The 15299-nt window shown below is 35.0% G+C and overlaps 1 protein-coding gene across 1 annotated transcript in view; it reads left to right on the forward strand.

The window, feature by feature from the left end:
- The first annotated feature begins 7699 nt into the window (after positions 1-7699).
- The window catches only part of LOC127423561 (GTP-binding protein SAR1b-like), a 10327-nt gene continuing 2727 nt past the window's right edge, over positions 7700-15299 (forward strand). Inside the window, exons 1-6 of the mRNA XM_051667986.1 lie at positions 7700-7877; positions 13683-13754; positions 13831-13950; positions 14049-14114; positions 14444-14547; positions 14619-14750. Of these exons, the coding sequence (XP_051523946.1) occupies positions 13697-13754; positions 13831-13950; positions 14049-14114; positions 14444-14547; positions 14619-14750 (480 nt within the window). The 5' untranslated portion in view covers positions 7700-7877; positions 13683-13696. The remainder of the gene's footprint in view (positions 7878-13682; positions 13755-13830; positions 13951-14048; positions 14115-14443; positions 14548-14618; positions 14751-15299) is intronic.

The raw sequence follows: 15299 nt of genomic DNA on the forward strand, positions 1-15299 counted from the left end.
GATAAATAGACAGGCAGACAGATCAATAGAGACAGACAGACAGATAAACAGACAGACAGACAGATGGATGGACAGAGAGACAGACAGACAGAGGGACAGACAGACAGAAAGATAAATAGAAAAACAGATGGATGGACAGACAGACAGATAAATAGACAGTCAGACAGATCAATAGAGACAGACAGACAGATAGACGGACAGATAAATAGACAGACAGACAGATCAATAGAGACAGACAGACAGACAGATAGACGGACAGATAAACAGACAGACAGATGGACGGCCAGAGAGACAGACAGACAGACAGATAAATAGAAAAACAGACAGATAGATGGATGGACAGACAGATAAATAGACAGGCAGACAGATCAATAGAGACAGACAGACAGATGGACGGACAGAGAGACAGACAGACAGAGGGACAGACAGACAGAAAGATAAATAGAAAAACAGATGGATGGACAGACAGACAGATAAATAGACAGTCAGACAGATCAATAGAGACAGACAGACAGATAGACGGACAGATAAATAGACAGACAGACAGATCAATAGAGACAGACAGACAGACAGATAGACGGACAGATAAATAGACAGACAGATGGACGGCCAGAGAGACAGACAGACAGATAAACAGAAAAACAGACAGATAGATGGATGGACAGACAGATCAATAGAGACGGACAGACAGATGGACGGACAGAGAGACAGACAGACAGAGGGACAGACAGACAGAAAGATAAATAGACAGACAGACAGATCAATAGAGACAGACAGACAGACAGATAGACGGACAGATAAATAGACAGACAGATGGACGGCCAGAGAGACAGACAGACAGATAAATAGAAAAACAGACAGATAGATGGATGGACAGACAGATCAATAGAGACAGACAGACAGACAGATGGACGGACAGAGAGACAGACAGACAGAGGGACAGACAGACAGAAAGATAAATAGAAAAACAGACGGATGACGGACAGACAGATAAATAGACAGACAGACAGATCAATAGAGACAGACAGACAGACAGATAAATAGACAGACAGATGGATGGACAGAGAGACAGACAGACAGACAGAAAAATAGAAAAACAGAAAGATGTATGGACAGATAATTATTGATATTGGGACTCCAGAGAATCTTTCTGCACTGGTTTGGTCCGTTCATGGCGAACGGCCTAGGGCTAGTTTGAAAAAGTAGTTTTTTAAATAATCTAAAATATTTAACGAACGATTTGATTCACACCAATGCTTCTTGAGGCAAAGTTGTTCAGAATGAGGAAATCTTTCATATGGTATGAATAACGTGTGTCTGAGTGAAACACAGTGGTATATACAACGATTTATACACATGAAAAACACGATAGCGCCTCCCGGTGGCTAATTTTTTTCACGTTTTGTACAGACTTCTTGGGCCAAGAGACAAATAGGCCTACCACGTTTCGTTCCGATCTGCCTTTTCTAACCCTATGTAATAGCTGCTGAAAGTTGATTGGTCCATGGCGGACATGTTTTTAAAGATATGTGACTGTCCTCATAGACCTTGATGGCACCTTGGATGAAGAAACTGCATTCAAAATTTCAAGTCCATCGGATCAGCGGTTCCATAGTTAGAGCCATTTTTAGGTTTATAATTATTATAGCGCCACCAAGTTGCAGAAGCGTGCAATTTTTTCTGTGTCCTCAGAATGATCCCATACATAAGTTTACCACATTTTGTGAAAATATCTCATTCCGTTCAAGAGTTATAACCATTTAAGTTATAGTGGCCACGCCCACTACGTACATTTTGCCGTACCTTTGCGATGATGAATCGAAAGTTCAAACTTTTTTGTTAATTAGTGATATTGGGACTCCAGAGAATTTGTCTGCAGTGGTTTGGTTCCTATCGGTCGAACGACCTAGGACTAGTTCGCAAAAATAGGTAGATTGTGAAAAATGTTCAGGACGGAAATGAAATCTGAGATTTTGTTCACCTTGAGCCAACGATTCCAATGACATCAGGCTTGAATGTATGACACACGCTTCAGGAGTCATGGCCCAAAGTTATGGCCAAAAGTTTCATGGCTCTAGGCCTTACGGTTTGGTCTGCATGATCAGTTTTAGAGCAGAATAATAATAATAATAATAATAATAATAATAATAATAATCCATACAATTACAACAGGGTTTCAGCCCTTCAGGCTTGAACCCCTAATAAGTGTAAAATATTGATCCAACTTTTAATGATTTTATCATGCACACACACACACACACATACACACACTGGTTTTCATGTTTTATGAGGACTCTCCATAGACATAATGATTTTTATACTGTATGAACTATAGATTATATCCCCTAACCCTAACCCTACCCCTAAACCTAACCCTCACAGAAACCTTTCTGCATTTTTACATTTTCAATAAAACATTGTTTAATATGATTTATAAGCTTTTTTCCTCATGGGGACTGACAAATTGTCCCCACAACATCAAAAATTTCGGGTTTTACTATCCTTATGGGGACATTTGGTCCCCACAAAGTGATAAATACCCGCATATACACACACACACATGCACACAAACACACAAACAGTCACACACACACACACACACACACATACAGTCTCACATACACACACACACACACATACAGTCACACACACACACACACACACAAACAGTCACACACACACACACACACACACACAAACAGTCACACACACACACACACACACACACACATACAGTCTCACATACACACACACACACACATACAGTCACACACACACACACACACACACATACAGTCACACACAAACACACAAACAGTCACACACACACACACACACACACACAAACAGTCACACACACACACACACACACACACATACAGTCACACACACCCACACACACACACACACACACACATATACAGTCTCACATACACACACACACACACACACATACAGTCACACACACACACACACTCACACATACAGTCACACACACATGCACACACACACACACACACACTCACACACACACACATACTGTCACACACACATGCACACACACACACACTCACACATACAGTCACACACACATGCGCACACACACACACCCACACATTCACACATACAGTCACACGCACACACACACACTCACACATACAGTCACACACACATGCACACACATGCGCACACACACACACACATTCACACATACAGTCACACACACACACACACTCACACATACAGTCACACACACATGCACACACACATGCACACACATGCGCACACGCACACACACACTCACACATACAGTCACACACACACACACACACACAGTCACACACACATGCACACACACGGGCACACACACGCACACACACTCACACATACACACGCACACACATACAGTCACACACACACACATACAGTCTCACATACACGCACACACACACACACTCACTCACACACATACACACACTCACTCACACACACACTCACACATTCAGTCACACACACACACATACAGTCTCACATACACACACACACACATACTCACACACACACACACACACACACACAGTCAGACACACAGTCACAAACAACCACACACACATACACAACCACACATAGTCAACACACACACACACACATTCTTGTACAAATCAGACATGACAGATGTAACAAACATATCAAATAAACTAAATGAAAGGTGCTACTGTCTAAAGGGGGTGTGACGAGGTCAAAAGTTCATGCATACATTAATCTAAATAGGGCTTGAAAGAGGAAATTGTTCATATTTTTACTCTGCAGTCATCTGATGCAGAAGCAGCTTACAGTATACTCACATCAACATTCAACAGTTCATGAGAGTAAATAGATTTATCTTAAAAACATAGTAAAGAAGTATTAATGATGTATACTTGAGTTGTACAGTTGTTTTCATGAAGTTTAGTTGAAAAAGAATACGTTACTTTCAGAACTTTTGACCACCAAGTTGTATTGAGCAGTTTTGAGTAATAGTACAAATAATTCTCACATTAGATGTTCATATAAATTGTATATTATGTTATATGTACATCAAATTTCACAGAAATGTTGATAAAAAAGATGTCTTCACATGTATCACACTGGTTTTGCTGGAGTTAATGTATATTTTGAAATATCAAAGAATTTCTACATTTTATTATTTCTAAAATAAAAAAACTGGCATATTAATTAATAACATTTATATTTGTCAGTTAACATGCCAAAAATATCAATCTTTTTACATGAATGAACAGTTAAGAATCTATTAATGACTTACAATATAGTTTTAGATGAAAAACATCAGGTTATGAATGATTTATAAGCTTGAATTCCACCGGGTCAAAATTGACCGGCAAATGCAAAAGATGAATGCAGATTCTGAACGCAATAGGAGGATTAAAGCACATCTCTGTCTCTTTGTCATGACAATAAAAACAGCTGTTATTCTGAAACATCTTTCCCCCGAAATATATTTGGTCTAATAATACATGTGACACCTATGTTAAAAGGAACATATAATTGTCATTGATTAGGTTAATGTGTTACTTTAATCACTGTGATTACAGGGAAACTTTCAAACCTTCTGCAGGTAATTGTGGGTACGGTCAAAGCGATGCTACTTGGGGTTTTATGAACCGGTCACCATGGCAACCACCCATCAATGTAGCATCATCTGTTATTTTCAGTTTTATATGCGAAGCAGGTGTAAACAGCTGATTATCAGTATTATTAAATGCATACGAGGGGTTTTAACATTTGTTGGGGTTTCACTGTTCTCATCTGTTATTTCTGATTATTAAAATATCCTTTTTATGTCTTATGTCATCCTTTTTGTTTTTTTTAGAATGCAGACGAGTCACTTCTGTTATGCAGTAGCTTTTGAAGTTAAAAAAATGAATATACTTGTGCTGTAATGTAAGAAAGTGTCTACAAAAGGATATTGGAGAACTTTAATGCTTACTTGATTATTTGCACAATGGTAAGAAAATGTGGATTTAAATAAAGAGCTAAAGTTATTGCTCAGTAAGGGATTAACAGATAGTTTTGGGTGTCAAATGTTTATATTATCATCATTCTGATTTCTGTAATTTTATCAAACAGGACATAATGTTTAAAAGTGAGACAAACCCTCAAATATCAATAAATAAATTAATAAATACAAATAAAAAAACTGATTTCTGAGAAGAAAAAAAAAAGGATGGAAATTGATACTGAAGGCTACATTTTTACAAATGTGTTTTGTCTGAAAAATTTTGATTGGAGAGAAAAAAATAAACACCTGGAATATTTTGTTAATTTATTACGAAAGTACCCAGAGACAAAGACTACCTATACCATTCTTAGAAATATAAATGCTAATGCATTTGAAATATGATATAAGTATAGGAAAGTATTAATATTTGGATTATTATAATTATAAGTACTGCCATCTATTGGTCAAAATATGGTGATACACATTTTCAGTCATTAAGAAGATTTCAAATCCCCATTTAATAGCCATAATTCTATAATCAGACCTTAAAATAAATCATATGAAATGGTTTCACTCTATATTGTTTTACACATTTTTTTGAATTTGTCAATTGCCTGAAAAAACCCCGTCCCCTTCATCTGGTGTAGCACTTCTATGACATTTACCTTTATTTATCTGTTTATTTTTACTAATTTTGTTTGATCAGGTCAAACATTAGTGCAAGGCCTTACAAAAAAACTAAACAAAAAAAGTAATTAATCATTTAAATAATTTAAAAAGAATGTTTGTTCCTTGATTACACGTCATTGGTGTTATCAATGTTAAAAAAAGCTTCCAGGGTCAAGAGGATCAAGAGGCGGCTCAAATGTGCATTATAGTGATTTTCCCATCATGATTAAAAATTTATTAATTTACTTTTTAACCGTAATTTTTGTCATTGGCGTTATATTGTTTAATATGCACGTGAAATATTTCTTTTGAAAAAATTTAAAAAAAAAATGCAATGGTCTGATCATTAGTGTGTGTTTTGAGATGCATTAGACTAAAACAATTAAAAAGTAGATTAATTAGATAAAAATAAAAAAAAATTTGTTAAACAAAATAAAATCAGCCAAGTTGTCCTATGAATTAAAAAAATGCCAAGATGTTAACAAATGTTTACAAAAATTTTAATATTTTGTAAGTTGGAAAGTTAAAAAATAAATAAATAAATAATAAAAAAAAAATCTATAGCAACCACAAGGACGTTACCCCATGTGACTCTACCCTCCCTAGCAACCGGGCCAATTTGGTTGCTTAGGAGACCTGGCTGAGTCACTCAGCACGCCCTGGATTCGAACTTGCGACTCCAGAGTTGATAGTCAGTGTCAATACTCGCTGACTTCAAACTTTGTTTTGAGGCAAAAAAGTATTTGAAAATCAGATATATAGAAAAAGGTACAAGACTGTGTACTTACCGTCTTTCATGAGGGCACGGACTACAATCCCATGAAGCATTGCGAATGATGTCATTGAATAAAAAATGATGGCAGTATATAAAACTATTGATTTCAGGTTGTTGTTTATAAGTATAGAAACAATATATTTTTTACGTTTATTGCAAAATATTCCTATATGTACAAATATATAAGTAGTTTAAGGGTGAAGGGAGACCGACTCGATTACGTCATTTACAGTGCAGCCCGTTTCGCGGGCTACGTTGCACGCGGTACTCTGTTTGGTGGAGCTTTCTCTGCTGCATCATGGGAATTGTAGTTGTTTACCATGAATTATGCTATCAAACACGATTTTTAAACAATGAAGTTGAAATTATGCAGACGGATGGCTTAAACAGAAGCATACACCATCGATGAACAACCTCGTAGATCACGGTTGGTCTGTCTTTAAAGATTTATAAGTTATCGTTGAAAATCAATTGGCATATGGGATAAATGAATGGGATTTTTACTTCCGGAACCAGACTGTTGCGCTCTATAACAGAGAGTATTTAGCAGAGACGGGACACTTCTATTACAATGAATGGGAGAAACTGACACGCCCAACGGTCAACGGATGTAGAAACAGAAGTCACACCTTACAGGTAAAACAGCCAATCACCTTTTAGATACAGACATCGCCTGTCAAGCAATTCGAGAACGCGCATGCGCATTAGCTACAACCCTGGAAAATTACGTTTTTTGTGCGTTATCTGAGGTAAAGAAACACAATTTTATGATTCCAGTGTTGTCATATTTTTCTGCTGATTTTAAATATGTTCTTTGATCGTTACCTTGACCAACCGTTTTTGAGATTTCTGTCTTTCCCCATTCAAGTAGACAACTGCTGCTCTTGTATGGCGCTTGTTTACATGGACTTGTTAGAAAGACTTGAAAATTATAAAGCGCTCGGCTAGTCAAACATAAGTTCACTTACGTGAAATCAGAGTAAATAAAGAAATATCTCTAGAAACCAGACATTGTGAAATGATCTTGAGTTCACAGAGCTAAACTGAAGGCGTTTTAAAAGCCACAATTTCAATATAGCCTGTATCATTATTTTTCCCATTGCATTAATGAACTGAGGGTTGATTAATTGCTATGAAAACAATGTCACAATGTAAAAAATAATAATAAAAAAAACACTTTTACGATCGCATTATGTTAAAGGAACATTCTCTAACCAATCAGATGGCGCATTAATCATCACGTGACTATAGGCGGAAGTGGCTTGTTTACATCTGTAAAAGATTCTGCGGGATACTACAGACGCATCTCCAGCGCTTCTATTAAAACAATAGAAAACTGATATTTATCTCTATATAAATATAAGTATTTTATTACCGACAACATCCGAAGTAGCCGTGACACGCGTCTGTGCGCGTGTGCTGGACTGATAAAGGGTAAGAGACGTTTAAAAACGGATAAAAAGGGTGATAGTGGCGCTCGAGCCGGTGAGGGTTTATTCAGGCTCGGATTATGTGTGTTATCTAACAACACCTGATAACTGTGTGTGTGTGTGTGTGTGTGTGTGTGTGTGTGTGTGTGTGTGTGTGTGTGTGTGAGTGCGTGCGTGCGTGCGTGCGTGCGTGTGTGTGTGAGTGAATGTGAGTGAGTGAGTGTGTTTGTTTGTGGGTGTGGGTGGGTGTGTGTGTGTGTGTGTGAGTGAGTGTGTGTTTGTTTGTGTGTGTGTGTGAGAGAGTGAGTGTGTGTGTGTGTGTGAGAGAGAGAGAGAGTGAGTGAGTGAGTGTGTTTGTGTGTGTGTGTGTTTGTTTGTTTGTTTGTTTGTTTGTTTGTTTGTTTGTGTGTGTGTGTGTGTGTGTGTGTGAACAATTCAAGTTAGTCTCAATCGACAGCTTTTGTGTCATAATGTTGATTACCACAAAAATTAATTTAGACTCGTCCCTCCTTTAAAAATAAAAATCCAAAAATCTTTGTTCCAGTGAGACACTTACAATGGAAGTCAATGGGGCTAATTAGCATTTTTCACATGAATCTGAAACTACATCACCGCAGGGTAAAGCTACTTCTGCTATGGCTTTGTGGCTATTACTTTATCATACATTTTCCTCGAATAACGCTTCTTACCTCTCCTGTATGGTCTGTTATCCAACGAGTCATAATGTAATGTACACAGAAATTATTTATCATCTTTTCCCAACTGATTCGGCTACTCAGGCTGCAGTTTCTTGTGAGTTTATATGGTTTCTTCACCAGATCCAGTCTCGTTAGCATAAATGAGAATCCTGCAAGGTCTCACGGTCCATCAACTTTGAAAACAAATGTTTGTATATGCTTAAATATGTGGCCCCCACAGCTTATATAAGCCCCTCAACAGGGCCCTGTGACTATGAGGGTCCCCAGCCCTCTTGAGAGGGCCCTTTTGCCTTCCTGTTTCTAATTACATTTTTTGAGCCACTCTTTAATTTTATAACTCTGCCTGGTGAAAGTTTCCATGCTCTTCTGGAAGTAGAAGACCTTGTAAAATAATAATTTCCAAAATAGCTACCTTCATATTTTGATGCAATCTTTTTTTTTTAAGGTGAAATCTTTGCTGATTTTGATAAAGTAAAATTAACAATAATGTTTATATCATTTGATATTTCAAAATGAGTATTTATTGAATTCAAGCAACATGTGCTTAAAATGTAATTATTTTATAGAAAAATAGGTTTAACCAGGTTTAAAAACTATGATTTTCTGACTATTATTTCTTATGTTAGGCTTTATATGGTTAAGCTTTATTCTTTGTATAAAAGGGCTGTTGAACAAAAACTTTTATTATACTTTTCATTGCTATAACTGCATATTTTATAAGAAAATATTTACTTTGTGTGGTTCAAAAGTACTGATTAGAGAATAGATACATAAAGTTTGTTGAGACATACTATAATGTTAGTCGAACAAAACTTTGTCTGAAAGGTTAAAATAGTTTTAAATTAAGTTAGAAATTATTACAGGTTTGAAAGAAAGAAAGAAAGAAAGAAAAAAGACAGACAGAAAGAAAAGACAGAAAGAAAGAAAAGAAAGAAAAAAGACAAAGAAAAAAGACAGACAGAAAGAAGAAAGAAAAAGACAGAAAGAAAGAAGAAAGAAAAGACAGAAAGAAAAAAGACAGACAGAAAGAAGAAAGAAAAAAGACAGAAAGAAAAAAAAGAAAAAAGACAAAGAAAAAAGACAGACAGAAAGAAGAAAGAAAAAGACAGAAAGAAAGAAGAAAAGACAGAAAGAAAAAAGACAGACAGAAAGAAGAAAGAAAAAAGACAGAAAGAAGAAAGAAAAAAGACAGAAAGAAGAAAAGACAGAAAGAAAGAAAAGAAAGAAAAGACAGAAAGAAAGAAAGAAAAAAGACAGAAAGAAGAAAAGACAGAAAGAAAGAAAAGAAAGAAAAAAGACAGACAGAAAGAAGAAAGAAAAGACAGAAAGAAGAAAGAAAAAAGACAGAAAGAATAAAAGACAGAAAGAAAGAAAAGAAAGAAAAAAGACAGAAAGAAAGAAGAAAGAAAAGACAGAAAGAAGAAAGAAAAAAGACAGACAGAAAGAAGAAAGAAAAAAGACAGAAAGAAGAAAAGACAGAAAGAAAGAAAAGAAAGAAAAAAGACAGACAGAAAGAAGAAAGAAAAAAGACAGAAAGAAGAAAAGACAGAAAGAAAGAAAAGAAAGAAAAAAGACAGAAAGAAAGAAGAAAGAAAAGACAGAAAGAAGAAAGAAAAAAGACAGACAGAAAGAAGAAAGAAGAAAAGACAGAAAGAAGAAAAGACAGAAAGAAGAAAAGACAGAAAGACAGACAGAAAGAAAGAAAAAAGACAGACAGAAAGAAGAAAAAAAAGACAGAAAGAAGAAAAGACAGAAAGAAAGAAGAAAAAAAAGACAGAAAGAAGAAAAGACAGAAAGAAAGAAGAAAGAAAAAAGACAAAGACAGAAAGAAAAGAAAAAAGACAGAAAGAAAAGAAAAAAGACAGAAAGAAAAGAAAAAAGACAGACAGAAAGAAGAAAAGACAGAAAGAAAGAAAAGAAAGAAAAAAGACAAAGACAGAAAGAAAAGAAAAAAGACAGAAAGAAAAGAAAAAAGACAGACAGAAAGACAGACAGAAAGAAAAGAAAGAAAAAAGACAGACAGAAAGAAGAAAGAAAAAAGACAGAAAGAAAGAAGACAAAGACAGACAGAAAGAAGAAGAAAAGAAAGAAAAAAGACAGACAGAAAGAAGAAAAAAAGAAAGAAAAAAGACAGACAGAAAGAAGAAAAAAAAGACAGAAAGAAGAAAAGACAGAAAGAAAGAAGAAAGAAAAAAGACAAAGACAGAAAGAAAAGAAAAAAGACAGAAAGAAAAGAAAAAAGACAGAAAGAAAAGAAAAAAGACAGACAGAAAGAAAAGAAAGAAAAAAGACAAAGACAGAAAGAAAAGAAAAAAGACAGAAAGAAAGACAGACAGAAAGAAGAAAAAAAGACAGAAAGAAGAAAAGACAGAAAGAAAGAAGAAAGAAAAAAGACAAAGACAGAAAGAAAAGAAAAAAGACAGAAAGAAAAGAAAAAAGACAGACAGAAAGAAGAAAAGACAGAAAGAAAGAAAAGAAAGAAAAAAGACAAAGACAGAAAGAAAAGAAAAAAGACAGAAAGAAAGACAGACAGAAAGAAAAGAAAGAAAAAAGACAGACAGAAAGAAGAAAGAAAAAAGACAGAAAGAAAGAAGACAAAGACAGACAGAAAGAAGAAAAGACAGAAAGAAAAGAAAGAAGAAAAGACAGAAAGAAGAAAGAAAAAAGACAGAAAGAAAAAAGACAAAGAAAGAAAAAAAACAGAAAGAAAAAAGACAAAGAAAGAAAAAAGACAGAAAGAAGACAGAAAGAAAAGAAAGAAAAGAAAGAAAAAAGACAGAAAGAAAAGAAAGAAAAAAGACAGAAAGAAAGAAAGAAAAGAAAGAAAAAAGACAGAAAGAAAGAAAGAAAAGAAAGAAAAAAGACAGAAAGAAAGAAAAAAGACAGAAAGAAAGAAAGAAAAGAAAGAAAAAAGACAGACAGAAAGAAAAGAAAAAAGACAGAAAGAAAAAAGACAGACAGAAAGAAAAGAAAAAAGACAGAAAGAAAAGAGAGAAAAAAGACAGAATAAAGAAAAAAGACAGAAAGAAAAAAGACAGACAGAAAGAAAAGAAAAAAGACAAAGAAAAAAGACAGAAAGAAAGAAAAGAGAGAAAAAAGACAGAATAAAGAAAAAAGACAGAAAGAAAGAAGAAAGAAAGAAAAAAGACAGAAAGAAAGAAAAGAAAGAAAAAAGACAGAAAGAAAAGAAAGAAAAAAGACAGAAAGAAAGAAAAAAGACAGAAAGAAAAAAGACAGAAAGAAAAAAGACAGACAGAAAGAAAAGAAAAAAGACAGAAAGAAAAAAGACAGAAAGCAAAGAGAGAAAAAAGACAGAATAAAGAAAAAAGACAGAAAGAAAAAAGACAGACAGAAAAGAGAGAAAAAAGACAGAATAAAGAAAAAAGACAGAAAGAAAGAAAGAAAGAAAAGACAGAAAGAAAGAAAAAAGACAGAAAGAAAGAAAAGAAAGAAAAAAGACAGAAAGAAAAGAAAGAAAAAAGACAGAATAAAAAAAGACAGAAAAAGAAAAGAAAGAAAAAAGACAGACAGAAAGAAAAGAAAAAAGACAGAAAGAAAAGAGAGAAAAAAGAACAGACAGAAAGAAGAAAGAAAAGACAGAAAGAAAGAAAAGAAAGAAAAAAGACAGAATAAAGAAAAAAGACAAAGAAAGAAAGAAAAGAAAGAAAAAAGACAGACAGAAAGAAAAGAAAGAAAAAAGACAGAATAAAGAAAAAAGACAGAAAGAAAAGAAAGAAAAAAGACAGAATAAAGAAAAAAGACAGAAAGAAAGAAAAAAGACAGTGTTTTGTAGTTTAGGGGATTTGAGAAACTTTTACTAAAAGAAAATTGGCACTGGGGTTCTTGCTAGTCATAATCCGCCCGTTTATAGGGATAATAAAAAACGCAGACGTGTGAAAAAGGCGTGTTTCTAAACGTTTCTCACGCGTATAGCCACAAGACATCAACAACATACTGTATGTGATTTTAATGTGATACAATCACTTACAAACCTTCACAGCTCAAATAATACACGAGTTTTATGTAAATTAGCATAATTAATTCTGATTCAAAGTAATGTCCAGCATCATCCAATCACTGTCAACCATGTTAAAATAAAATGATACATTATAAATTCTGAATCTATGTACTGATTATCATTGTCACATGTCTGTCAAACATGTTGAGTGATCCAAACATCATCTGCAGCCTGAAACTGAACTTTTGATCAGATTTTAGGAGTGAATGCACTTAACTGCATAGAGAGCTATAGGATGCTCCCTTGCTCCCTATTTAGTGAATGACTTAACCTCCAGTGTGCTGTCTGTCTGCACTGGTCTCAGAACAGTTTCAAATGCACCTTATTTTCAGATTTTGCGATGAACTCATTAATTCTCAATGTGATGCACAGTGAATGTAGGATATTTTAACTGAAACTGAACATATAGTCCACATACGTGGTCATTGTGTTTAACAGCGTGCCGTTTCACGATATATCACTCAAATTTTAAAAATGGCATATCAGATGAAACTACAGACTGTAATCTTTTGACTCAAACAGGTTTCAATGTAAAAACATAATTCGGTTTCTTACCAGATGACGTTTTGTTGCCGTTTCTCCCAAAGACAAACTCCGCTGTGGTCAGCGCCATGTTGTTTTGTCACATGACTCGTGTGTTGAAAGTTTAACCCTTTAATGACAGCACAGAGTCTCCTGATCTGAGATCAGTCCGATTAAATGAAATTAAATTATGTGTGCGTATAGCGTAGCCAAAATACAACGTCCACACATGTGTACACAGTCGCACAAGGTTAAACTCTCCAAAAATTGGCCCCATTGACTTCCATTGTAAGTGTCTCACTGTAACCTTGATTTTTACTTGTTTTAAAGAAAAGGAGGGATGAGTCTTTATGTGGTTATCAACATTATGACACACAAGCTGTCGATTGAGCTCAACTTGCATAGTAAAAATAATATTTATTGCAATTATTTTTCCAAATATATTTGCTTATTTATTTTTTTCTTTTGATGGATGTGAAATATGACACTCCCTCACTCCACTATCTGACTGCATTTAAAACATATTTATTAACTGTCTTTTCTGGGTTTTTTGATTTGTTTGTATTTTTAGGAAACACATTTGCAATGTCATTTATATTTGACTGGATCTACAGAGGGTTTAGTGGAGTACTGCAGTTTTTAGGTGAGTTCAAATGAAACTGACCATTTATAGTAATCCAGTAAGTGTTATGTTAATGCTGTCTTTATGTTTATTACAGGTTTATATAAGAAATCTGGGAAGTTGGTTTTTCTTGGTTTGGACAATGCTGGAAAAACAACTTTACTGCACATGCTGAAAGACGACAGATTGGGACAACATGTGCCGACATTACATCCCAGTAAGAGACGCATTTACAACAACTAAACTATCAAATGAGTCATTGCTATCAAGCGTTGTACAGACTTTTTGTTCTGATCTTGTTTGTTCTGATATCAGCGTCGGAAGAGTTGACCATCGCTGGAATGACATTCACAACATTTGATCTGGGTGGTCACGTACAAGGTCAGAACTACAAATCTGTATCGATCAAATCAGTAGTCGAGCAGTTTAGTGTAATGCTTTAATTAAAGAGCGTAGAGAAACACATTTAAATAAACAGTTCATACAAAAATGAAATTCTGTCATCGTTTACTCACCCTCGTGTCCTTCCAAACCAGTATGTTGTTCTTGTTTATGTGGAACACAAATCGTTACGCAGCTGTCTTTCATACGTATGAACTGTTGTTGTGTGGAAAAGAGTTGTTTCCATAAAAAAGAGAGAGTCATATGGGTTTGGAACAACATGAGGAATGAGTAAACGATGACAGAATTGAACTGTCTGCTATTTTCAGCGCGGAGAGTGTGGAAGAACTATCTTCCTGCCATTAACGCCGTGGTCTTTCTCGTGGATTGTGCCGATCACGAGCGTCTGGCGGAATCAAAGGTGGAGCTTGATGTAAGTCTCCGCCCTCTCAGCCAGTCTTATGCCAGACGAGACTGTCATTGATGTTAATCTCTGTATTTTAGGCATTGCTGTCAGATGAGACGATCTGCAGTGTGCCGGTGCTGGTGTTGGGGAATAAGATCGACCGTCCGGAGGCCGTGAGTGAGATGAGACTACGAGAGGTTTTCTCTCTGGATGGACAGACCACGGGGAAGGTCAGCGTTAGCCAATCACAGAATACACAAATACTGACAAACTCCTGGTGAATAACCTCATATTTTAGCTGATAATAACATCTTTGACTCTAAACCACTTTTGTCAGTAATGTTTCAGTATCTACGTCTTTTCTGTAGCGATACTCAGTTATATATTTATTTCAATAATTTTACTAAATAATATGGTATTTAAATGCTGCGAAGCTGTTATACAAGGGACTTCAACCACTGTGGATTTTTAGAAAGTGAAGTCTCACTCTCACTAGTGTATTTATTTAGTCTACTAACAATGTCCATCAGTGTGTGTTCATGCATCACAGGAGATTTATGTCATAGTTGTGTCATTTCCACACAGTCTCAAATTCTGTATTGTGTTTAATAGAATCTGTGCTGGAAATGACATTTGCAACCTTCAAATAAAATGACTGAAGGCTAATTTCATAGCTAACATTTTATATATCCTAAATAAATTAAATAATGATAAATTAAATTATTACTTAATAAATAAATAATTTATTAAATGATATTTTATGTAAAAATTTTAATATT

This window comes from Myxocyprinus asiaticus, chromosome 32, assembly GCF_019703515.2.
Source record: "Myxocyprinus asiaticus isolate MX2 ecotype Aquarium Trade chromosome 32, UBuf_Myxa_2, whole genome shotgun sequence".
Classification (NCBI taxonomy): domain Eukaryota; kingdom Metazoa; phylum Chordata; class Actinopteri; order Cypriniformes; family Catostomidae; genus Myxocyprinus; species Myxocyprinus asiaticus.